This window comes from Acanthisitta chloris, unplaced genomic scaffold (genome assembly GCF_000695815.1).
Source record: "Acanthisitta chloris isolate BGI_N310 unplaced genomic scaffold, ASM69581v1 scaffold831, whole genome shotgun sequence".
Lineage (NCBI taxonomy): Eukaryota > Metazoa > Chordata > Aves > Passeriformes > Acanthisittidae > Acanthisitta > Acanthisitta chloris.
In genome coordinates this window covers 13,290-40,434 of record NW_008657426.1, presented here as the reverse complement: position 1 = coordinate 40,434, position 27,145 = coordinate 13,290, and the positions used below count along the sequence as shown (strand labels likewise).

The 27,145-nt window shown below is 42.1% G+C and overlaps 1 protein-coding gene across 1 annotated transcript; it reads right to left on the bottom strand.

Moving 5' to 3' along the window:
- Window positions 1-19,857: 19,857 nt before the first annotated feature.
- LOC103811700 (metallophosphoesterase MPPED2-like) lies at window positions 19,858-27,001 on the bottom strand (the record flags this gene model as incomplete). Its single annotated transcript, XM_009084688.1, has 4 exons — window positions 19,858-19,976; window positions 22,797-22,910; window positions 25,624-25,739; window positions 26,935-27,001. Coding segments are annotated over 4 exons (416 nt in total), but the record flags the coding sequence as incomplete, so codon positions are not given.
- Window positions 27,002-27,145: the final 144 nt, after the last annotated feature.

Below are 27,145 nucleotides of genomic sequence, written 5' to 3'. Positions count from 1 at the left end.
ATGCCCAGAACTATAAACATCCAACTGTAACACAATCCTGGCCCTGATTTTAAGCAAAGTAAAGTTTCAGCTATCAACAGCCTTGTAACTGAGAGTCCCCAAACTCAGGTAAACTTTAAACACTCCCACCCAATAAGTATCACTGGCACTTGAAGGACACCTAGAAAGTCATTACTGAAAGGTGCAGACTTTTCTGACAATAAATTAGTTTTCTGACTCCCTGAATGCTTTGTCAACCCAGATAGGACATTGTTTTATAGCACAGGTCTGGCATGCTGCTTGCTTATTGATGTTAGCAGAGTCTGTGATTTTATTTAGGGTTTAGGTTATCACCAGATGTTAAGTTTGGATGGGGTGGGGGTAAAATCTTGCAATGTCCTCACCTGATCTACTCAACTGTTCCTCCAGCAGCTCACACGAAGGGGAAGGTTGACAAATTTCTGATATCAAACGCAGCTGTCAGAACAACACAGGGTAATAGGTGTCCTTGTCAAACACACCAATTAATTCACCCGTGTGTCAATGTGGGTGTAATTGATAGACTCCACAATCTGGCTGAGTAATGGAAGTGGAAAGCATTACTAAGACCATTTCACCTCCTAAGAGATCCTGTAATCTAACCTGAGCCATCAGCATTGCAGTGAGGGGCACCTAAAAAAAACCCAAAACAACAGTTTGCTGCAATAGCAAGTAGAGGTGTCACATGAATCTTCACTTTCAGGGTAGGAAAGACAAGAAAGGCTATGAAACAATGGCATAATATTGTTCACATGAATCTTCACTTTCAGGGTAGGCAAGACAAGACAGGCTATGAAACAATGGCATAATATTGCGGAGTGACAGTTTGATTCAGCTGCCCCTGAAAGTCAAGAGAAAATGTAATTAGAGCGATTGTTTCTCTCTGAAACTTGGTGTGTTCTGGAGTCTTCCTGGTAATGAGGAGTTGCCTTTAGAAGGAAACGTGGCCATTGTCTCAAAAGCTGAGGCTGTGGAAAGGCAGTGGCAGCTCAGCAGCCACATTAGCATAATCCTTTGTCTGACTTCGAAATATTTGTGAAGAACTTCTAAACCCACAACAAAAAAAATTACTGTTAGAGTTCCCTGACTACTGTGCTAACTCATCCACTTCCAATGTAGATTTTTTGTTTGGTTAAATGGTTTGAGGTCTTCTGGGTTTACAGGGTGGTTTTTATGCTAGTCACTCATTTGATTAAAAAGAGGCTTTTCTCTTTTTTCACCACAGCACAGGGATAAGGTCGTTGGACCTACAACCAGACATGAGCAAGACAGTGTCATGTGCAAGTCTGAACAGCTCTATCAAGTCAGCTCTGCCACCAGATGAGTACTCAGCAGTACCACAATAAATAGAATAAATAGAATCCAATCTTCAGTGAGAAATCCAAAAGCTGTGCAGGAAAATAGCATGGAAAAGGAGGACTGACATTCCTCAAAAACCTGAGCAGAGCAGGTGCTGCCCTGCCCTGTGTTTGCAGCAGAGCTCTGCTCCTGCTCATGAGGATACTGCAAATGTGTCTAGACTCACCAGTACCACCTAAATTCACCTGAGAAATACCTGCATGCAAGAAAGAGCAGGGGGCAAGGCCAAACCTACATCTCTGGGGTGGCACAAAGCATGACCAGGAACCCTGGGGAAGGAACTAAGCCACCTGGGATGGGAATGGATCCTCTGAAATAAGAAAAAACAGAGCTTCTAAGATAATTTAGGACAGCTTTTTATGGGGAGGGACTGCTGTAATGGTTCTTTATGCAGCTCAGGAGATGATTGAGAGACATTACAACCACTGGTAATGATGAGAAAAGCAAATGAATAAGGACCAGCAATGCTGGTAGCTCTGCCTTCCTGCTCCCTAGGATTTATGTACTTACGGATGAATTTAATACTTGCTGATCAAAAGAGTTCAAATAGTGGTTGTATTAATGATTTCAGCATAACCTCTAAATCCCAGGATGGCAGTAGAAATCTTCAGCTTGGTCTTAATCTTCTGATGCATTTTATTAAGAGTGAAATTATGTGCTGTTGCCTTATGATAAAGCCTCTTACAGGAGTGTGAACTGTGGTATCACCACCACAGTGTACACACTCTGTGCTCTGATCTCAAGTCCAGTCAGACCAGTTAGACCTTTCCCAAAAAGGAAAATCTCCTCTTTGGTATTCTTTTGGCTTTTTTCACTCATACTTGGTTAAATCTTGCCTGGTCTTTGATGCACATTACTGCCTATGTTTGTTGTGGTGTTTATTACTGTTGCAGGTGTCCCTGAACAAGAGAAAATCCCACATTCTCTGTCCATGCAGGCTGGTTTAGCCCCAAATTGCTACTCTTTCTCCCTGCTTCCCAATAAATGCTTGCTACCCATTAAAAAGGCCTGCAGGGCTCCCAGCTCATGCAAGTATTATACAAGACCTACCTTATTTTGGAGTCTAGGACACCTGTGATCTGTGTTTTGTGGCCAAGAAAATATTAACATGCTTTAAAGAAATATGAGAATCATCTCACCATTACTCTTCTTCCCTTCCTCCCACATGTTCCCTAAAGGATATTGATCTTTGATGTGCTTGCTTTCTTAAGCCTATATGAAGACAAAGTGTCTGAATCAGGGATGGAAATAAGTGATATTTGAAGCTGTTCTCAAACCTCAGGACAGTTTATTGTGGCTTTGCTATGTCAATCCCAAAGATGACTCAGTTTCTTAGTGAGGTGTTGTCTGATCTGCTAATTAAAGGTAATGACATCCCCAAAGACAAAAACTGTCAGCCCTAGACTTCATTCTGGAGCTGTGAGGTACAGCAAGATCTGATCCCAAAGGCCTTGAATGAAGGACAAGGATTTGGGGATTGACATGCTATTGTATCCCCTCCATTGCAGGGGGACTATTAAGGAAACTCCTATTGCAAAATTGGATGGTAAGGCAGAAACCAGATGAAATAGTTTTTGTAGTTCATAGTTTCTTCACCTTCCTTACATCAGGGGCCCCAGAACTCACAATAATACAGATGTAGCCTAACAAGTGCCAAGGACAGGAGTCTAATGAGTTCATCTATGGACTGTGCCTGTTCTAATACAGCCCTAGAGCTGTTTGCTACCTTAGCTGCTATGGATCAGGTTCTGCTCACTGCCTCCCATCACCCACCACTTGTCCCCACTGCTTCCCAGTGCTGTGTCACAGGGTTAGTCCCACCAAAGTGCAGGACTTGTGTTGGTCATTGCTGAATTTTGTAAAGTTACTAAAGCTGGTCTATTCCTCCAGTCTGCTCCTGTCCCTCTGAAACACTTCAAGGTCTTTGGATCAAAAGTGAAATGTTAATGTTGTTTTAATGTTCCTACATATGCTGTGAGGAACAGGATGTTATGCTGGCAGATAGGATATATCCAGAGGGGAAAAACCAGGAGGAGGACAGGGTGGCAGAGTATCTCTCCAAGCCCTGCTACTCCCCTGACCTGAGGTTAGTTGAGTCCCTGTTTGGTATAAGATATGTGGCAATAATATCTCAATGTTGTGGCCTTCAGTGAATGCAAGGTTTAAGATGTGAGGGAAAGACATCCATAAATTCTCCAAGTGATGAATGGCTGGCAGTTTCATTTGAGCACTTTCTACTACAGATGTTTAATATTTTTTTCCAAGGTGCTGAGGTTTGACCCCACCTGGCAACTGAGCTTCACACGGCTGCTCACTTACTCCCCTGGGGTGGGATGGGGGAGAGAATCCAAAGGGTATGAGTGAGAAAACTCCTGGGTTGAGATAAAGGCAGTTTAATAGGTAAAGCAAATCCACATATGCGAGCAGAGCAAAATAAAGAATTCATTCCCCACTTGCCATGGGCAGGAGGTGCTCACCCATCCCAGCAAAGCTGAGTTTCTATCTCCTAGAGTGGTGACTTGGGAAGCCAAAAGCTATCACTGAACAGCCCCCCTCTCCTTCTTCTTCCCCCAGCTTTGTACACTGAACATGATGCCATCTGGTCTGGAATTTCTCTTGGAACAGTTGGGGTCAGCTGTCCTGGCTGTGTCCCCTCCCAACTTCTTGTGCAGCCCTTGTCCCTTGCTGGTGGGATGGGGTGAGAGGCAGAAAAGGCCTTGGCTCTGTCTAAGCATTGCTCAGCAGTAACTAAAGCATCCCTATATTATTGACACCATTTCTAGCACGAATCCAAAACACAGCTCCATAGCAGCTGCCAGGGAGAAAATTAACCCTCCCCTAGCCAAAACTAGCACACAAGGGCATATGTCAGAGAACAGAGTGAGGAGAAGGTTCCATCTGAGCACTCGAATCCCTCAGACACAGTCACTGTGGCCAGCTAAGCCAGAGCAGTTGCCTATGGAACACCCAAGTCAGGAAGAAGTAGAGTGGGAACACAACTGGGTTATCGACTCGGCAGAATCCTGACGATAATGTGATGTGCTTTGCTGGGCAAGGTGGAAGATGTGATGTTCCCAGCTGGCAACTGCTGGTAACTTAATACTCCCAGATGGAGACTGGGGGGGTGATATGATATTCCCAGCTGGTGGCCAGGGCCTGTCTTTGTGCATTCCCATTCCTACATGTGCCTCACAATGGGAAGGGGTGGGCGAAGCGTAATAAAGCAGCTGGTCTATTAGAAGATAAGCTTTGTGGAGAATAGCACAAACATGCAGAATCCCCTTAATCTTAAACTTTATTACCCTAGATAATAGGCTTTGGTAGTGACAACAATCAGTTGAAATGCAGAATTTTCTTGGCACCTGCCATGTCAGTCAGTCTCAAACCATCTCCTGCCACACAAAAAGGTGTCTGTGTGGGACCAGAGAGCTAAAAGTTTTGTTGGTTTATTTTGAAAAGGCCAGGGAAGGCTGGGCACCCTCCCTCTGCAGCTTTAAGCGTGCACTCTGAACCTGCTGGGAGGGAAAGGCTAACAGATCTGAAAGGTTTCTTTCTTTACCTCCGAGGAGTCGGAGCAAGGCTCCTTTTGTCCACTGACACCCACTTGAAAGAGTGGGGGATGTTATTCCTACTCTGAATTAGGTCAAGTTTCCCAATATTCAACCAGCAATTAGAAAGGGAAAACCCATGAAATCTGTTTGTAAAACCTTTATCCGTGTTGTTTGTGATGTTTCTGACATTGCTTCCATTAGGTTATCTGAGGCACAGCTCAGAAGAAGCATCTTATATTCTTCTTTTGGTGGAAAACTCAGATCCACAAAGACAATGTGCAATACCCATGTCTGTAAGTGGGGAGGAGCAGAGGGCTCTCAAATGAAAAGGCATTTATAAATGATCTTGCCCTTATTAATTTTTCACAGTGGGTTTTTTCCAGTTCATTTTTTTGACAGTCATGTGATCAAAATATGAGGGGGAAAAAATCTACTTAGCACAAGCTGTTTTTTGTTTAGAAATACATCACTATGAACTTTGGTTAATAGAATAACTACAGTGACAGAAGGCAATTTTTAAAGCATAAGAGATATAAATAGTCCTAACAAAAATTTCTGCCAATTAGTTTGAATGTTCTGTGCCCTCTGACAACAGTTGCTACAAGATGTGGAACAGAAGCTGAGTGCAAGGAGATGATTTAGGGAGGAGTGTTTACCCATGTGCTGGTTTTGGCTGGGATAGAGTTAATTTTTTCCATAGGAGCTGGTACAGGCTGTGGTTTGGATTTGTGCTGGGAACAATGGTGACAATCCAGGGATGTTTTCCTTTCTGCTGAGCAGCACTGACACAGAGTCAAGGCCTTTTCTGAACCTCTCACCTCCCCCACCAGAAAGGGCTGCACAAGAAGTTGGGAGGGGACACAGCCAGGACAGCTGAGCCCAACTGACCCAAGGGATACTCCAGACCATGTGGCATCATGCTCAGCACCCAGAGCTGGAGGAAGAAGGAGGGAAGGGGAGATGCTCAGTGATGGCATTTGCCTACCCAAGGCACTGTTGGGGAGATGGAGCTCAGCTTTGCTGGGATGCTGAGCACCTGCTGCCCAAGGAAAGGGGGAAATGAATTCCTTGTTTTGCTTTGCTTGCATGTGTGGCTTTTGCTGTACCTATTAAACTGTCTTTATCTTGAGCCAGGGGTTTTCTCACTTTTACGTCTTTATGCTTCCAATTCTCTCCCCCATCCCAACGTGGAGGGAGTGAGTGAGATGCTGTATGGAGCTCAGTGAAGCTAACCAGGGTTAAACCATCACAGTAAACATCCAAGCACTATAGTTATCTAAGTCTAAACATTACAAATATTAAAGCTCAATCTAATGTGTTAGATTTCTACCCTTAGTTTTGCCCACCAATCCAGGATCTCTCCCTTTTAATGTCCAGCACCTCACTCTCTGAGGGAGTGAGTGAGATGCTGTATGGAGCTCAGTGAAGCTAACCAGGGTTAAACCATCACAGTAAACATCCAAGCACTATAGTTATCTAAGTCTAAACATTACAAATATTAAAGCTCAATCTAATGTGTTAGATTTCTACCCTTAGTTTTGCCCACCAATCCAGGATCTCTCCCTTTTAATGTCCAGCACCTCACTCTCTCCTCTAAAGCAGGATCTCTCCCTTTTAATGTCCAGCATCTCTCTATCCCCTCTAAAGAAAGTGAGAGTTGAGATTTAAAAATCAGTAAATTGAAACCAGCAGCATATTTTGACCTGCAGAACTATAAACAGAGAGGGAACAGAAGGTGCACTGAAACCTGCATCCCTCTCTGCCTGTCTCTGAAGCCAGAAGAAAGCAGAGCTGAGGCAGCAGTGACCACCCCAGCAGGCTGCCAGCTGCACTGGGTGAGGGCTGGGACAGCAGCACCACAGCAGAGCATCATCAGACTGACCAGGAAATGAGGAAACCTGAAAGAGGAGCCTAATCCCATCCTAGTGAAGCTTTAGAAGAAATGCTGCTTCCAGCCTGATTCACCTCAGCTCAGTTGGCTTCGAAACTCATTGTCCAGTCCCAACAATTTGAGAGCTCCTGACCAGTTCCCAAGCTCCAAGCCCTTGAGTCTCAGTGAGGTAAGACAACCTCCCTCCTCAGACGGTTCCACTTCCTCTGGCAGACACAACCAAGACACCTCAGCTTCCTTTGCAATGCTCTATTGATTTTTGCAGTCTCTCCTTCCCTAAGGAATTGATTGCACTAGATCAAATTAAGAACAATCTGAGCATTTAATGGGGCTCCTTCAATACGATGAAGTTTGATTGCTCGAAGTTGAAGTTCATGATAATTATTTATGCTGACAGCACCCTCAGAGGCAATAAAACCTGACCCTTTCCTCAAGGCCTCCATCCCTCCATCAGGGAATTATTGTGACCCTGCTGTGCTCACTTAGTACACTTACTTCTCATTATTAAATATGAGCATGATAATCAGAGAACAAAATGTATTATGTTTCTACCACAAATGGTATCAGAATTCTGATTTCATATCTGTTCTCAGTGACTAAATAAAACCAGATCTCACCTGCACTTCAGGGCAATAAAATCTTTGGCTCTACTGGGTGCAGGGTCAGGGCTCTCCCTGCTTGTCTTGTCCCACAGTACCTATCAAATCCACTGATGATGAAAATTGCAGCATTTGTGTTGCCTAAGAGGTCTGTCCTGAGGTTTGCCTACAATCACCACTCTGAGTTAATAAACAGGTTTATCTGTCACCAACTCTGTTGCAACTTCTTGAGCTCTGTTCTTAAAACCCCTCCTGGTTGGGTATAAAGAAAACAGTCCTCAAAGTGTCTGTGCATAGATATCCCACAAAACCAGCTATTTTAACACCTGCAGGTGCTTCTCAAGGCACAAAGCACCAACATGTTTTTCTTTATGGTGTGTACACACACACACACATATATACAAAAGTGAAATCATGATGGTGTTGCATGTAAACATGGCACAGGAAAATACACACACATGGAAAGTTGCCTTCCACCTGCAGCTGCTATAAATGAAGCAATATAACTCCTCAACCCTCAAAAAAAAAGTAAAAAGGGCAGCAGGTAATTAAGGAAAGAAGTTAGTTTTCAGATTATTTGTTTTTTAAAAATCCACACACCCCGACAGCTACATCCATCCTACTTATCTTTGGGCATAACTGCCAAAATATAACACATTTGGGATATTCTGCTATTTTAGGGCAGGGAGAAAAACAATGCCTGTGGCTTTCTCACAAGGAATGTAGCACTTACCTGGGTTGCTGATCCTCCTGTGGTGGGGAGGATGACTCTAGGGCTCTGATGCAGCCTCAGAAAATGCTCCTCATTCCTTGGAGCAGCCAGCCCAGGTCTCCTGCTGTTTCTCTCACACTCCTCCTCCCTCACCCAGGTTTCTTCCTCTATGTAAGTTCTGCTCTTAGAGCTTTCAGGGGCAGGAACAGCTGCCTCACATTACACAGTAATTCCCCAGCCAAGGGACCGAGGGCAAAAATCAGTCTCTTAACTTGCCTAAATGTAAAAATGATGTTATTTAAGAAAAGTTAGGAAATGTGACAATTTGAAATGAAGCTGGATGGAGGCAGCAGAGCATCACCTTCACACAGCAGAGAGACATGTGCTGGAGCATCCTGACTCCATACCCATCACTCTGGCCAGACAGAGCAGAAGCACTAGGGCCTGGCAGCTGATCAAGGGGGAAAAGCACATTTAAGGGGGTTCCCTTAGATGGCTATGTTTATTTTTTGCTTTGGCTTTCATTTGCTCTTTGTCACATCTCGGTTCATCCATTTTATACTGTGTGTCAAAACAGATCTTGTCTCAGTGGATTGCTCTGAAACCTAATGATGCCTTGGCTTGTTGGATATCCCCAAGGGGCCAGGAGAAAGGAGGCTGGAGCTGCTTCCCAGTACAAGTCAGGGTTTGCATCTGGGGAGGGAGTTAGCTACCTGGAGCAGGGGAGGGGATTTTTGGCAGTTTGGCTTGATGCAATTAAGGAGTTTAAACCTGCTTCTCATTTAAAAAACGAAAAAAAGACAGAAAAAAGAAAAAGAGGAAGAAGACAGAGTGGCAAGAAGGAAGCTGCTCTGTTTCTTTAAGTGACAGAGCCTGTGTTGGCCACTCTGCTGAGCAGTTCATGCCTGTTCCCTGCTCTGCTCTAAGTTTTTCAGTGATACTGAACTCTGGGTGACCCTCACGGACAGTAATTGCTTTAGCATAGGTTTGACAACAACAGCAAGAAACTCTCTAAAAATAAGCACAAGCTTAAAATAAATTCCAACCCTGGAGACCCACTCATGTGAAGGATCCAGTACACAGCCCCTGGTTTCCTTGATGAGCATCACAGTTCTCGGCAGTTGGAAAAAATGACAGTTTTCAAGGGATTTCCAGTGCCTCCTGCTCCAGTTTCTAACCTGGCAGGAAATCAGCCAGGAAAGACAGCAGGTGGCCTTTAAAAGAACCTCATGGGGCAGCTCCAGGCCAGCATCCCTGCTCATTTACCCCAACAGCTACCTGATTTAAAGGTGGGATTTGGAGGAAACCCAATCTAATTGCAGTGTCTGGGAAGAAGAAAGAGTTTTACTTGGAGAGGATGAAGTTTCCTTTTTCTGGCCATACAGTGGTGGCATACCCAGGATGGATTTTTAACTTGATGAATAATGGAGAGAAGCAAATTATTATTCCCTGGCTCTTTTTACAGGCATTTTTCTCAGTTTGCCAGGCTGATTTCCTGCTGTCTCACAATATAAAGTATTGAAAGTTAGAGTGCACCTGTCCACCTGATTTACCTTCCTCTTGTTCACATTTTAGTGGATGGTGTGCTGGGAAAAGGCTGTTAGGACATAGGAGAACAATAGACACTTGCATGGAATTGTACATGGCACTCAGTGAGTGATCCAGGAGCTCCTGTGGTTTATCCTCTTAGGAAGACTTCAAGTATTTCAAGAAAAGAACTTGTATCAACTTTCAATCCTCTACAGCAAACATAGAAAATAAGTGTTTCAAATTTTAAATACTACCAGGTTCCAGGATGTGGTGCATGAGGGAAAGGGACACATAATTTCTCTGCATTCTGTTGTCTGGAAACTGTCATCTTTTTCTTTTCCTCCCCCTCTCCAATAATATCCAGAGTCAGATCCCAATTGTAAACTGACAGCAAATATCTCAGGCAACTCTAAAGCAGCACCTTCCCCTGTGGCAAACCAGAGACCTGAATTCTGAGAAACAAATATATGAAAATCTACATCTTTCACTTGTTTGCTGACTAAATACACTTCTGCTCTGTCATCACTGCTGGGGTCAGCCTGGGCCAACAACTTTTGATGAGACAAAGTGTTGGACTTGCTGTTGGCTTTTTTTGAAATGCCTACATTTTAGACAAAAATCGTCTAGATCAGCTCACTAAATAACAAAACTCATGAAATTGCTTATTGTAGTCATCATTTGAACTAGTACTAATTATGCCTGTAATAGTAAAATGAGGTTTTAATGCTGATTAATGAAACTGCTAAATCATCAAGACTCCTAGTCACAGTTATCAGTCTCTGGAGTCTGTCCCCTAAAACAGTTGTCATCATATGTGTAATATGGGTTTTTTTCTGTAGGACCAGATGTGAGGCATATGGTGACTAGTACAGTAGGGATGAGCTGTAAGTCCTGGCTGAATTATACTGGACAAACTACTCAAATGGCAAGATAACATCCAGTGATTATTCTAGGATCCCAGCAGCTTCCTAGAGGGTAAGGGATGGTGATGGACTTGGGAAACTGCCTACCTCAGTTCATCATTCCTGCCTGACAGAGTAATACTGATATGCTTTTATGCTTATTTCTATCCCAGAGGAATGCCATGCTGCTGTCCATGCAAGCATAGCATAGAACATGCTGCTACTGCTCTCTCTCCTCATTTCAGGCACCCATTCCACTGCTGGAGGGGTGTGGGTGCTGGCAGAGCTCCCCAGCACCCAACAGTCAGCAAACCCTGAGGGTACTGCTGCAGAGGCAGGAAAATAAGGATTAATTGCATAATGAAACTCACTGCTCTCTTCTGCAGAGACACAACTGTAGTGCAGTTGGGCACATTTTACTTCCTTTTGGCCATTTATTCCATGGGGCAAAGGTTCTGACTTGCAGGAACTGCACTGAGCTCAGGAGGGTCATCCTGAGAGTGCCTTTGTCCCCTGGTATGAGGAGTGAGAGCAAAACTCTTTTCTGAGTAACTGTATTTCCCCTCACCCATTAACTTGATCGTTATCCATTACTGTACTCAGTCTGGAAGACGTTGGCAGGTTCTACCTAGTGCAGAATATAATGGGCTGCTTTTCAGTTTTGCTACTGCCACTTTGTATTACTCCTTGGTATGATTCTGTCATTTGATGAACAGTTTAACCTATTTACTCATGTGTAAATGGACAATAGTTGAAGATTAGAGGCTTCATTTGCTATGAAGAGCTACTATCTTGTCTCAAAGGAAAAGGAACCAGCTGACCTAGATGGCAGGTCATGGACTTCTTACTGCAGATGTGTATCAAATTATCATCAGAGTGTCAGCCTATGTGCACAGGAACAAATACACAACAGTAGAGATGCACATAGGTTTTTAGAGGCCAGAAAAATTTACACAGCTATTTCAGCCACTAAATATACAAATCAATGGGATGATGCAGATGATTCATAGGCACATGCATTGTGCTTCATTTCTAAAAGCAGTGCTATAATTGCTGATGGTCAAACACACTTCAGGCAAGATATATAAAATATATTTCTCCCATTGCCCTATTCTTGGCCTTTGGGATTGTTCTGGCAGAGAGAAGTGCCCTTATAACTCCTCAGGTCTGTTTTGTTGGTGGTTTCACAGCACCCAGTCCTGCATCCCTGACCCACACAAGCAACATCAGATCCCCAGAAATGCTGAAACTACATTCTGCAGTTCTGTCATCATGCAAGGCTCATTTATTGCAGTAAAAGTCCTCTTCAAGTTGTCTGGCAACAGGAACTGAGGTATTTTCATTATACAGCCAAGCATTCTGTGACAAATAATGCTACCACAGCTTAATTGGCATTTACACAAATATTCAGGCCTGTAAATGATACTAGGGGAAGGCACAGATACAGCTGGGGTTGTCTGCATATAGTTACTGCACTCCAGACAGATAATTCATTCCTTGGAAAAGTCTGTTTTCATAGGAATGTGGTGACAAAGGAGCATCTCCAGTGCCACTGTGTCCGGAGAGCACATCACAGACAGGAGGTAATGACTGCTGACACCAGAGCAGCTTTCCTCTTGTTCCATATAAAAGCCAGCAAACTAAATCATCACTACAGCCATGCCACAGATCTGCCCCCATTGTCCAGGCAAGGCTTGAAGCTGGGAATAAAATCTATCACAATGCAGTTAAAGAAAAAAAAATTACTCTATGACATGTACCAACCTGGCTTGGCTGGGCTGAATCCAACCTAACTGGGATTAAGATTTCAATAATGAGCATTTCCTACTCTTGGGAACGACTCGACATGCACAAAAAGATCTCTCCAACACTTCACCTCCCCAGCCCAAACAAAAAGTAATTGGGTGTGGGATGGTCTTCAAATTGGTCCTGTCCTGTCACTTTGGCACCCAACCTTGTGAATTCTCTCCAAAGGAGGAAGATTATAGTAAACAAGTTCTAAAATCCTGTTTGTCTAACATTTGCAGTAACTATAGCATATGTACTTTGGCCTGGAAATGCAGTTTGTCTCTCGAATGCCCTTTCTGGTATCAGTTTGTTATCACTGGGTCAAATGATAGATTTATGTGAAATCTTTTGTGGAGTTTTCAGTGATTTTGCTCTGCCAAGTTAGGATTAGGAAACTGGCTCATCCTCACTGTAGGATCATTCCAATAAAAAGCTGTGGGGAACTGAACTGCAGCAAACAGAGCAGCAAAGGAGGATTCCATCCTTAGCTTGGCCACAGGCTACTGGTGTAACTGGAACTGAGCAGCTTCAGTTTTGTCCCACAGCTGCTCCAACAGCAAAAAAAAAAAAATAGCACAGTGACTGGATTTTTGTTTTCCCTGATTCTTGCTTGACTTGGGCTTCACAGCAAAGGGATTTTCTTACCATGCTGGGCATGGAACACCAAGTCAGGAAGGTCTTTGCCTTGCCCAGAGTCCAACAGAGAGCTCCAGCTTCCAGTCCTGAATCAGATTGTTTGCTGTGGGGCATCATACTAAACCCAGTAAATTTTATCTGCAGCTATCCACTGTGCTTAACTCTAATTGGCACCTGCAATAGCTCCAGAGAAACCTTGGGGCAACAGGTGAGATTCTTTGTATGACATATCCCAAAACTGCAATGTCATTTACTTACTTCTAGATACAATAAGTGATGGAGTGTCCAATAGGATTTTTCAAACATTCCTGGCAACCTAAAGATACCTGAAAATCTGGTCTGGGTTTGATAATAGAAACCCAACTCAAAGATAAAAATAAACCACCTGAATTTCGTTTTAAGCTGATCTAGCTCTTGGATTTCAAAGTTTTATATCTGGTATAATTGGTTATGAACATGCCTATGTATTTTGTGGGTTTAAGTCTACAGAAAATTCAAGAGCACTTTGTACAGGAGGTTATTCTGATGATTAGGAGACCTTAATCAATACAATTTAGCTCCTCTCAGGAATTGCCCCTCTCCCAGCCAGAGCCTTGTAGTGTGGATATGATGCTCAAACATGTTGTCTCCAAAATTCTCTAGATGCCTCACAACACAAAGCCAATAACCATGGGGTGTTGCTGACAGAGCTGCACTCTGTATTTCACAGCAATGCAAAGATTCTGTCCCTGCTTCAGACCTTTTAAAGAATCTGTGATAGTGCTCAGAAAAAGTTCCATGCTTCCCCCAGCTGCACTAACCTCAGCCAGAAAAGAAACTGTTTTCCTGAAGTTCTCACTCAACAGCAAATGCTGAAAATGCTTGTACACAGCATGCAAAGCCCTAACGTTTGTGCTGCTGATCCTTTGGCAACTCAGAGCCCTCAGCACCAGACTGACATGTTTGAGCCACATCAATAGGAACAGGAGTGCAAAAATACATTTGAATGGAATTTGAGGATGTCTTTTATTTTATACTTGGAAGGCTATACTTTCTAAGCAAGTTCTGAATATTTTGCAGTTTATCTGAACTCCTAGGAGGTTTGAAGCTCTAACTCAGATCATAAAGCTGACAGGTCCTATTGTACCACTGAGTCATCTGCCTAGAGAAGTGCTCACTGCTCGAGGAAGAGATGAACTGATCCTAAACTCAGGTACAGACTTTTCTCACACCTCCTTTCAGGAATGTAAACCTTACTTACAAAATAAGTGACTAAACTGTGTGGTAAGAGCTGCAGGGAAATGCTGCCTAGAAGAAATGAAGGACTCCTGACAGGTCCTATTGTACCACTGAGTCATCTGCCTAGAGAAGTGCTCACTGCTCGAGGAAGAGATGAACTGATCCTAAACTCAGGTACAGACTTTTCTCACACCTCCTTTCAGGAATGTAAACCTTACTTACAAAATAAGTGACTAAACTGTGTGGTAAGAGCTGCAGGGAAATGCTGCCTAGAAGAAATGAAGGACTCCTCTTTTTTTTTTTTTTTTTTTTTTTTTTTTAAGAATCTCTTTGATTCTATTTTATAATCAGCAAGAAGCAAATTGAGCCTGAGGAAAACAAGAGGTAAAGCAAAATGAGATGTATCCTTAGAGCCACATCCTAATAGAATCATTCCAGAACTGGCTGGCACCTGACAGAGGTAGAGGGAGGGAAAGTGATAACTAGATGGGGAAAAAAATAAATCGATATGGATGACTGAAAACCGATTTAGAGCACTAAGCTCACTCAGACTTCTCTTGCATTTTCTCTTGATTAGGCTGACAGGAACCGAAGATGAAAATGTTAAAACCTGACTTCAGCCTCCCATGCTGCACTTAGGCTGCACTCAGATGTTCAGAATGTCTTTCCTTGCACTCCTGAGGGTCAGGCAGAGCTCTGAGAGTCAGGACCTGCCTGCACAAGTGCAGTGGAGTCCTCTGGCAGCTGATCACAACAGGATTTGATCCCAGTGCCTAATGTAAACCTGCTGGGGATGGTGCACAACAGGCTGGTTACTGCACATGGGGACTCTGTGAGGAAGTTAGGACCTGTAGCTCAAAACAGAGGAAAGAAAATACACTACTTCTAACAATGCATTTCTCTTTTCAATAAGAAGCTATCATGGTAAGCAGAGAAAAGAAGGATCCCTCTATCAGTGCTAGAAAAGATCAAGTTAGTAAAAAAAGCAGCAGTAAGGGAGAGAAGGTGTAAAAGGTTAGTAAAAAAAGCAGCAGTAAGGGAGGGAAGGGGTGAAAAGAAAATTCCAGAAACATAATCCAGACACACATGGTCAAAAAGCAAGGTCTCCTAGAGAGCCCTAGGGTCAGTATAATCCAGAATAGAAGGACTACAGAGTTTGGAAGTCTCCCTGTGACTTCAATTACAGATGATTTCCAGGAGTTTCCCTAATAAAATTTGTCCAGGGAGAAAATATTGGTGTCAGTGAGGGGGAAAAAAACCTGATTCACGGAAAATGGAAAAGAGAAAGGCAGCTTCAACCAGGAGTCAGTCATCAATCTATTCCTTAGACAGAGTCTTGGCAAAACCCATTCTCCTGGTAGAACTTGCCTGGAGTAGACCAGATTGATTTGACAGTCTCTTAGCCTAATAAATGCTTGACCTCGAGGTCTGCTGAATTCACTAAATTCACTATGCAGAGAGAATTGGGAACCAATCACCTCTGGGGAACATCCTGTTCCACAGCCCTCCCCTGATAAAGGCCTTGACTGCTTTCAGCCTTATCGAGATGACTAGATGAAAGCTGCTCTCAGAAGAAGAAAGGTTAATCGACTACGCTGCTGTTAATCAATCACTTGGAAAGATTCAGCACTTACAATAGGTAGGGCTCTCTTCCTGCCAAGAGGTTCTTGCATGTTAACCAGGGACCATCTCCTCTGGTTTGAAGGATGAGTAAGAGACAGCAACACAATCCAGATAGATGCCAGGTGTCTGATTCAGAGCCAGCTGAAGTCAATAGAAGGACTCCTGGTGAGTTCAATGGGCTTGGACCAGACCCCAAAGAAAGACTTATTATTCAAGGTTTATTCTGCATACATGTATCAAGCTACTTTTAGTCATGAAAGATCCTTGAAAAGAAGCAGATTCATCACACACTTCTGCCTCCCTGTGAAATCCAACTTCTTCAAATCATACTGTGTCCCATTTACCCTGATTGTCAGATATGGCTGAGATCCAGCAAAGGAAAATTACCTGCCTGTGACAGCACAGACAGACACCTATACATTTCAAAATCTCTGGGAAGAACAAAAAGAAAAAAAAAAAAAAAAAAGCCAAACTGTTAATATTTTCCTGGCCTTTTTGTAATTGCTGCTAGCCAAAATGATAGCTTTCTCAGAAGAGGAAAAGCTAGATCAATTACTTAAAGGACAAAGGAAAACTGAGGGAATAAAATTTAAAAGATTCTGGCATGGAGAATAACAAATTCAGCACTGAACCACCAGTGGTATGCAAGGTGAAGCTGACAGAGCCTGAGAGAAAAGAAATACCAAGACAGGCTTAGAAAGTACCCCTGAAGATCAGGTATTTTTCTAAATTAACAGCTGCATTCAGCACTAGCATCAACTGGTGCCAAAGCAGTGACTATCCTGGATGTATGTCTCAATGGAAGTCTTAGCCTGTTTGTATGAACCCAAGCCCTTGTATCCCAGTGCACAACCATTTGGTCACACACCTACTGCCCCACACAGCCAGAAAAACCACATGGAAAGAGCTGAAACCAAAAGATACACACCTTTAGGACACACACAGCTCCAGGGGACCAGTTTATAGCTTATTGCAGAGTCTGTACCTGGCATTGCTTCTGGTATTTTCTCACTGCCAGTCTCAGCCAAGGCAGAGTCCTGGCTGAACTTGTGCTACCATTTACTCATCTGGCTCTGTCTGCAACCAGAAGGCTTCAGACTGCTCAAATCCTGGAACAAAGCTGCTGACTTCAAAAATTTTGCTTTTGGAATAACCCAGTTTTCACTTAGAGGCAGATACCTGTGCCATGGGCTGTACTGTCAGAGTGAAGAGGTGTCAGGTCCTGTAGATGTCTGGAGAGCAATCCAGGTGCAGTGGCTGTTCTCTGCCCATCTGGAAGTTCATGGCACTACGAAGCATCCCAGGCAATGGGGAGCTCCTCCTTGGGCAGTGACAACAAGCAACACACCAGTGAAACAGAATAATCTAAGGTGTGCTGCATATATCATTTCTATGTGCTCCAGGAAAAGGCTTTCTCTGAGGAAGGACAGCAGTCTCAAATGTAACCATGTTCTTTGCCAGCAAAGAGCTGTGATTGCCAATACCAATTCCCCAGTCTTCCCACCACTAGCTGAAAAAAGCCCACAAGACACATCAGGCATCTAAATCCAAAAATAAGGATGGATATTTGGTGACCTTTCATCCTTTAGCTCAAATGGTAAAATATCCAGCACTGCAAATAAACCAAGGCAGATAACATCTAAGAGTGAAGGTACCTATCTATTCCATAAGGAAACCTGCCAAAAAATTCCACATACAAAACAAGAACTAGATTTAAGAGGTGTAGCAGCTTCTTCCCCAGAAAAGACTTGGGTATAGCAGTCTCAGAAATCTGAAAATTGCAGCCAACTCCATAGTTCTGTGTAATACATGCTGCATCAAAATACAGAGGCAGCAGCCCTCTGAGCTATACCCTGCTGAAAGAGCACAGAATTTCTTTTTCTATAATTTATATATCAAAAAACTGTCAAAAGTTAACAACCTGCTAAGATAATTGGGAATATGCTGTGTCTCCCGAGGTCTTGTTGACATTATTGCAGATGCAGATTCAGGAAAACTGTGCCTTATCTTCTCGTGTTTGAAACTAGATTTTCACAGCCACCACTTCTCTTTTGGAACAAGATTCCGTTGTTAGATATGGAACTGTGTGCAGCAAACCCAGCAGGTCCTGTTGGGTTTGTCAACCTCCTGGCACACACTGAATCACTCTCCCCTGCCAGTGCTGGATCCCTCTGTAGCCACAAAACTGACAGGAGAGCCAGGGGAAAAAGTGATATATTTCACCTGTGTCTATTCATTTCTTAACCCAGAGTGGATGAGCACGAGACCTGCAGCTCGGTACTAATGACCAAGTGAGGAAGCACAGAGGTTACTGCTAATCAATTCTTCCTCGTGTCATTTGCAATAGTGTCCTACAAGGCTTAACCCCCCAGACTTGGTGGCCCTGAATTACACCATGTGAAGACAAAAATCCCTCCTGTCTAAAAAGGATGGCAAGATGGATGGCAGAGAAACGAAAGGAAAAGTCTGAGTGCTTTATCGACCCAACTGCCATCAACAGTGAGCAATAAAAATTTATTGAGGAATAGAAAACTTCTTACTTACCCTTCTCGTTGCTCCCCCAAACTGCTCACGCCACGGAAACCCACAAAACTCCCTTAAAGCCAAGCACTTAAAAATCTTGCAATTTTATTTGCATATAAAGGCCGCTAGATATAATATCACAATAAATTTAAAGAAACAACTGCTTTTCTAAATTCCATGAACAAGGTAACATAAAACAGAACGAAGCTCGACAGCATTTACAGTGGTAGAACAGAAATAACTATCTGCAACAATATTTTGTGCTAGCAAGATTGCATTTACACACAGTGCAAAATAAGAGAAAGGAAATAAAAATAATAAAAAAAAAAAAAAAAGACAAGAAGAATATTTAAATATAAAGGACAACTAAGCCTTATTTTATTTAGGCTTGATTGTATCCATTTGACTCTATACATGCCTGAACTACACCAAAGATTTAACTCGGGCTGTTGAAGGCCTTGAGCACTTGGAAAAATGTGTCACATCCTTCATAATTTAAGATGTGCTGTACAGCATAATTTTGCAGATGCTATACTGGCAATATTAAATCCTAGCTTAGTTATAATGCACAAAAAATACATATATATATAAATTCATATTTAAAAGGAGTCCGCATTTACATTTTTCATTTTTTTTTTTTTTTTTAGGTTTTTTTTTTTACTGCATGAAATACCTGCTCTTTGCAGCTTTCACCCCCAGTCTTTTAAAGCTAAAATAATTTAAAAAAAAAAAAGGAACAACAGAAGGTAGGTGAACAACAGGAGGTAGGTATCACATACAGGCTGTGGCTATCTAGAACAGTCTTTATAAAGCAGGTAGGGACAAACAAATGAGAAGTCTATTCTCCCCTTGCTGCATTCTACTGTGAATAGAAACAAGTTTAAGTACATGCAAATGTATCAAGAGGTAAATGGACCCCAAAATATTGTTTGTGCTACTAAAAAAAAGAAAAAAAAAGGATATAAATGGAGCTTAAAAGCAAACATTTAGACCTAAGGAAAAAGAAGACACTTAAAAAAACCCCGACAGTAACGTAAGTTGTGCAAATTTGGGTGTTTTTAAATGCTGCCTATTTTTTTTTTAGCTTATAATATAATATTAAAATAAGGTCTCTCACTTCTTAAAAGAAAGCTTGGCTGTCCTTTTGAGAACACTATAACAATTTACAATGGCAAATTTATTGAAGAAAAAAAAAAAAACCAACCAAAAAAAAAAAAGTCATTTTACAAATTCACAATGCTTTATCAATTCAAAATGAACGCTGCATTTCCAAAAAGCACAACCTCTAACTTTTCTCCATGTTTCTTTTGCACCAGCAATTTACAAAAAAAAAAAAAAAAACAAAAAACCAAACCCTAAATCCCACCCCAAAACCAAACCCACCCCTGTCCCCCCCAAAATCCCCCCCAACCCTTATTTTGAAATAAACATGTAACTGAATGGAAGTTTTAGAATTAGAAAATGGCAGTTTCTAGACCTTCCCCAGTTCCAAATGTGCAGTAGTGCTTCAGGATCCTTGAGGGGTTGGAAGGTCAAAGATAATTGGAGGGTTGGTTGGTTGGAAGCTGACTGTACACGTGGAGGCATTGATGTAGGTGGTGTAACCATCTGTCATAATGCCATAACCTGTGGGGAGAACGTGCCACACTCAGTGCCACGGAAACAAACGGCACCGAAAGCTTCTGCTGGGGTCAACCCTTTGGAGCAAAATTCAATTAGGCCCTTCGAAATGAAACAAGCTCATGAAAGCTACCACAAAGGCTTGATTGAAACAATACAGTGTGCTGTGGTTGGGAAATGGATGCTTTTGTTTTATGTACAAACTTTATTCCCCCCATGGAAAAATCTTCCGTCGTAACTGGATGGGGCAGAAACGGAGACAAAACCACACATGTTCTTTTTCTAATTATTTAATTAGTGAGCTGTAGTTTGCATGCCTGGAAGGAGAAAAACTCTTCAGAAGGAAAAGATTTAGAATCATAGAATCAACCAGGTTGGAAGGGACCTCCAAGATCATCCAGTCCAACCCTACTGTGGTCATTAGCCCATGGCACTAAGTGCCACATCCAGTCTCAGCTTGAAAACCTCCAGGGATGGGGAATCCACCACCTCCCTGGGCAGCACATTCCAAGTAGCTTTGCTTTAGCCTATACCACCTCCTCTCTGGGCAATGCCCTGAACCCTGTAAGCTCTCCCTGTCCAAGCCCTTGTCATCCAGTTCTCATCACACGACTGCCAAGCTGGACCATCTGACTCCTGATACCTCAGCAACTCATCAGCAGCTTAAAAATATACACATACTAAGGTTGTCCAGAGCAGCTGTGGCTGCCCCATCCCTGGAACTGTTCCAGGCCAGGTTGGATGGGGCTTGGAGCAACCTGGGCTAGTGGAAGGTTCCCTGCCTCTGCCAAGGGGTTTGGAATATGATCTTTAAGGTCCCTTCCAATCCAAACCATTCCATGATTCTATGATTCACTTTATATATACATATATAAAATTTTTATCAAAGCCTGTGTGTGTTTTTATCTGGCATCCACAAAAAGCTAACAAAGAATCTTGGGGAAAAAAAAAATCAGGGAAGTATTTGGCATCAAAATGTACTTTGAAAAATAAATTTAAAAAAATAACCCCCAGAGTTTCATGGAGGAAGAAACCCTTCCCATTGCAAACTCACAGAGGAAAAATGTTTTTCTTTTAAGCCATTATGATACAGTACAGATCACTGCTGTTTGAGAGGTAAGATAAATACAGCTACCCACAGTGCCTATCAGAAAGAATAATCACTTCAGAATTGCTGCAGTGTCCACCTGTATTACTTTATTTATTTAGCCTGGCAATTTTGATTTAGAGCATCTCGTGGTGGGAAAAATCTTCTTGCTTATCAACCAGGAAAAAAGCTTCCATCACCAAAACGTGTGTCTAGCCTCCCTTGATTTAAGGGAATGTGGTCCATGTTCATCTCAGCTGGAGTTGGGTGAGAACTAATTGCACTGTAAGATAATGCTCTTAACACTTTGCTATTTCTTTCTCTACTGAAACAAGCTGTTCTTATGTCTTCTGTGGAAATGCTGAACAGGATTTTAACTTTTTTGTTGGTACTTTTGCCAAAGTTTATTTGAACTTTTAACATGTGCTGCCATCTTCCCTATGAGATTTAAACATAGGGTGCTGCACGTGGTTCCTTGGTGCCTCCTCAGAACAATGTTCTTGTACATTGTAATACTTTCCTCTCCCACTACTCAATCCTATTACAACCAGAAGCTTCACCTCTTAATATGCCTACAAAGGCTAGAGACAATTTACATGTTTTAAGCTGGAAGTCTTTCTATATTCCCTTATTCTTACTATGCAAGGACTAATATTTGCACAAAATATCCAGTCTTTTCCTGGGTGCATTAAAAGACTGTTATTTATGTCTCTATCCTTAAGGTCATGTCAGTATTCCCATTATAACCTCTTTATTTACAGATGCCAGGCATGAAATTCACTGTATGAAGTCACAAGGGCTTCACAAAAATCAACACTGCTGGCTGAGAAAGCTGTCCTTTTTTTTTTTTTTTTTTTATTTTGCTTTTATGAAGTCCTCCAAACCTTTAAGCCTATGGAGAATCTAGTTAGAGACAATGAAGAAACCTCCAGGGGGGAGAATATAAAGCACTTAATGTGTAATTTTGAGTACTAGGGTCACAAAGTCTTACACTCTCTCTCAGGCAAGAACTCTTAGTGTTTGTCTCTCAGCCACATGAAAGCTACAAAATTGTATTAAATATTTAAGCATCTCCAGAATATATTTAATCTCTCAGTCTCTGCCACAGACTGAGCTCATTGTTCCTGAAGCTTCACACTCTGCCTGGCCTGGCACTGGCAGTGGGGAGAAAGATCTCCTCTAACACATGAGGCTGCAGGGAAGGTAACACAAGGTACAGACTGCAGCACAGTGCTCTGAGAAATGTATGTGCCCTGAGTTCTGGCAATGTCTCCTCTTGATGCCTAACTCAAGATGCTCTCCTTTCTGCTTCTCCTTGCACACTGAGGGAGGTGAGCTCAGACACTAAGTTGTCCTCGATTTTCTTTTTTTTTTCTTTTCTCTAGCACCTTTCTTAGCTCCCGTGCTCAGAGCAATGGGGATAATTTTCATTTTGGCTTGCGAGTGTGGGGAATCTCATCTGTTTCTCTAACCAAGTTCGTCAAAAATTTGAATTGCTTTCAAATAACCTGTATAGAACAACCTTTGCACAGTGAAAGATGTAGGTGGCTAAATGTAGCACACGTTCCTGAAACAGTCTGTTTCAATTCTGGCATAAATTTACAAAGTGCTGTGCAGGCAACCACTTCCCTCAGCTCTCTCTTTAGCCCGATACGCCATTACTCCTGCATTGCAATGCACCATCAAAATGTGCTTCCTGCAAACCTGAAATTGAAGTGGGGAGTGAGACTGCTCCTTACCTTCATGAATTCCACCAAAGACATGGAGCTTGGGCCTTACTCTCCTCTGCACCGTGTTCAACAGCTCCACACAACCCACTCTCTGCAGCTCCTTTGGAACCCAGTCTCGAAAACCTGAAGGCAGAAGGCAATCAATACTGTTAATTTTCTCTATTCAGGTAAGGTTTCACGTAGCCTTTCAGGAAGTCGTAATTCACAGAAGGTTTATTACATTATCTCTAGTCATAACCTCTCCATTAAAGTGCACAATGGCTTTTAAGAAATGGTTCATTGTCACTTTGTCTTCCTGAAGATTTCCTCCCTCCATCTGCGTTAATATTTTTCTGGATGGGATTTGGGTTTTTTTTAAACTTCCTGAAGATTTCCTCCCTCCATCTGCATTAATATTTTTCTGGATGGGATTTGGGCTTTTTTTAAATTGTAGGTTTAAACTCACCTTCCACCTTGAAAAAGCCTGGAACATTTATTCCTGGCACTGCTGCAGATTTTTCTTCCCTTTCCCCTGGCTCTGGGAGCACTTGGCTTCCCACGTCAGCTATGTGGTGACTCCAGAAATGAAAAGTGCTCGGGAAGATCAGCTGATCCACAACTCGGTACAGCTGTCACCCCAAAGATTTAAAATACAGCCTCAAACTTGCCAGAGTTGGTCTGCAAGCATCAGGTTACTGCTGAGCCCACGTCACCAACCACGAGCAACGCAGCAAAACAGCTTCCAACTGACTACATTGCCACTCGGTCCTATGGATAATATGGAAAAATGGACAAAACTCATCAGTTCTTACAGAAGTCCAGTGCTGCCTGGACTAGCACTGGAAAGGATCAGCAGGGCAAGAGGAATGAGGAGGAGTGAAAGGGAAATCAGGAGCCACGTCCAACTGGAGCATCATTCTCTTGATTTCAGTGTGATTACACCCCGAGCCAAGTTTAGCCCAGGTAGTGAAAACATACTGTGACATAAACTTGGCTAAACTTCAGAGTGAACAAAGAGTCCAGATACAGCTCTGCCTCCCTTAGCATTTACTGCATAAGTAAATAAATAAAAATCTATTTTAAAAGCAGCATTATCATGCAGGTTGAGACCTAGAGCCCCTCGTTTTAGGCACGGTACTAGCACCTAATCTGTGTCTGTAGCTAAGATACAGTGCCAACCTTTGGAAATTGAACTTCATTATCTCCATCAAAGGCAAAATTTAAGTATGCTTATTCAATTAAAGCACTCATTAGAGTCTGCAGCATCACAGTATTGCTGTATGAACCCAATTCAGAGCAGATGGATTAGCAACCTATTTCAAACAGCACCCATGGAACACTCTAAACATGCTTGCAGGGTTTTCTGGCTTCTTTGGGAAAATAAACTGATTAAGAGAGTGCTAGTCAAAGTGCTGTTTTGCAATATCCAGTGGCTCCACTGTCAGTGAATGCTGTATCACTCCTCTAAGGCTAAAGAGAATTTGCAGATCATCAAGCAATGTTCTCTAAGCAGTATTAAAAAAGTAATCAGAATATAAAAGGAGCAGCAAGTACACTAGTCAAAAACTTTCTGGACTTTTTTTTTCCCCTTAGCTTTGCTTAGATTGCTGACTCTTAGCTTAATTGTGGCAAAAAAACCCCAAGCATGTATTAATTCCTGACACCACGGGCAGCAAGAAGCTCTGTGAGAGCACTGAGCCAGCCTGGAAGCACTTGAAGTGGTGTTTTATAGTGGCATCGTGCAATTCTGAGAAGTTTTTATTCACTACCATCTCCAAAGTCAGTGACTTCCTGTGCCTGTGTGATGATCTGACCCCCTGGATTGCAGGAGCTTACTAAACCCTGCCAAAATTTCAGTCTATGCATAGTGAGGGCAATGAAGAGACTGACACACTTCCTTATCCTCTAAGTCATCTTTATAAAAGACAGATGCTCAGTTGTTGTCAAACCAACTGAAATACTTAAAATACAGTCCTAGGCTACTTGCCACAGTAAAAAATAAAGCAGTAAATAATATGTGATACTATCTTGTGGAGTAGAGGACAGAGAAAAAACAGTGGGAATTTTCAAAGTAAATAATATGTGATACTATCTTGTGGGGTAGAGGACAGAAAAAAAACAGTGGGAATTTTCAAGTGGTTTTAGTGGGGGGTTTAATGACATCAGATATGCCAAAAGTGAACACTCCTCCCTCTGCTGAATGACTGTCCTCAGGTCTTTTTGAGACAATCAGAACTTAGTTTAGAGCTTAAGAGTTAAAATGGAGATCAGTAACTCACATTGACAAGGCAAGCAGAACTCAACTAAAGTGAAAACTTTAGCTACCTAATGAAAAAACAAATTATGCATTCTTAGATTGGTGCTTTACCTGTCATTAGTTCAAGTAAGGAACAATTATCTAAGAACTTCATTCTATTCCTCCCTTTTATCCTTGAAACTACTGCTACATATTCTGAGCTTATAAGGAGGATATGTGACTGCATTCTTCTCTTGACTCTCAAACCCTAAGGAAACGTGTCATTGTAGTGGGAAAAGGTTTTAAAAGTTTTAGTCAGTCTCAGAAAAATCATATGGGATTGGAAACTCTGTCAGATGAATACTGTTCTTAAATAAAATGTCAAACTCTAATGGTTATGGAGTCAGGTATTTGATCTTCCCTAGCTTGAGTTTAACAAAAAAAAAATTTAAGTTTTATTAAGAAAACAGTTGGAAGTTCTTCCAAAAAGGCTTTTTAACCCATAGTTTTGAGTCTGGGTGTGATTACAGTGTAGCTTACAGCGTTATTAATTTTGCTTCTTTTGAAAGTAAAATTCTCATGCAAAAAAAAAAAATCACACAGAGCTTTTGTTTCACTTACCAAGGGGAGGTCCATGTGTCATTAGTATATCAATTCCCTCAGGAATAAGGTTCCACTTGTCTAGCAAAGACTGACCTCTGGGTAGATTAAAGCCCCATCCATTAAACCATGGTGTCCTTCAGGGGAAAATAAGACAAACTGCATGAGTGTAAAATCAAAATCTCTTCTCCAATTTTTTTTCTGAATTAAACCAGTTTCTGTGCTTCAGAGATTACTTGCAGACAGCCTTTGGAAAGGGATGCCTCTAAAACACACAGATTCAAATGCATACATGCATTAATGTCTATGAATTTGGATTAATATCTGATGCTCCTTTTGTACTTCAAGAGGATTCAGCCCTGGGGGTGTTTACTCACTAGAGAGAAAGGGAAAAATATGAATACAGTCTAAATCTAAAGCTTTTTTTTAAAGTTTTGGGGTGTTCAATCATCAGGATTCCTTCCTTATGCTAACCACCAAAACTACCAAAAAATCTCCTAAGTTTTTTGGAGGCAAGAATCAATATTCTAAGGGTGGTGAGACACTGGCCCAGGTTGCCCAGGGAGGCTGTGGCTGCCCCAGCCCTGGTGGTGTTCAATCCAGGCTGGATGAGCCTTGAGCAACCTGATCTAGTGAGGAGCTGTCCCTGCCCAGGGCAGGGGTTGGGGCTGGATGGTCTGTAAGGTCCATTCCAACCCCTAAATTCCATGATTCTCTGAATTTCTCACAGCTCAGAGCAGCAAGAACAGCCCAACAGGATGCAGGATGTGGCAGTTAGAAGCACCATCTCTACTAAGCTCAAACTTGTTCCCTTTAGCACTTTTAATACCCAAACACTGTCACCTAACTTGGTTTTGCACTCCTGAGCCTCCTAGAGATCTTCATCATACGATGCTGAGCCTGACAATGACTTTTTAAATAGATCTTATAATGCAAAGTTCATTTAAGATTTAAGGAAAACTGATCTCCTCAGTCTCTAACACAGCACAGCATTGTTCAGACACACTGGTTCTTCCATCACCCCAAGCATGCAGCAGTGGTAAGCAGACCTTCTACTTTTGAGTACTTTTTGAGTACTTTTGCAGAGTATAACAGCCCAAATGGGTCATTTTGATGCAGGTTTACCATCAAAAAGCCTTTCCTGATCAGATAAGGACACAGAGCAACTGTTCTGAAGAGATACTGCAATACTGATATCCATTGCTAACAACTTTTTATATACAGCTGTTAGTACTGTACTAACTTTATGAGTTTTCATCCATGTGTGTGTTTCCTAGAGCTCAGGCAACAGAATTAGACTTCATTGTCTAGGTAGGATAGTCCTGTCCTCACCCTATACATTTAGGGGTATCTTTTTGAGAGTTCAAGCTACTCCTGAAGTCATTCGTGTAATACAGTTCTGAAAACAGAAAACAGAAATTGAAGGGGAAAACAACCACAAAGCAACTTTAAAGAAAATCCTACCTGTTAAAAAGAGAGTAATGAGTAGAGTCCTACATAATTCCATGATGTAATCTGCCTCCTCTACCTGCTAAATTATTCA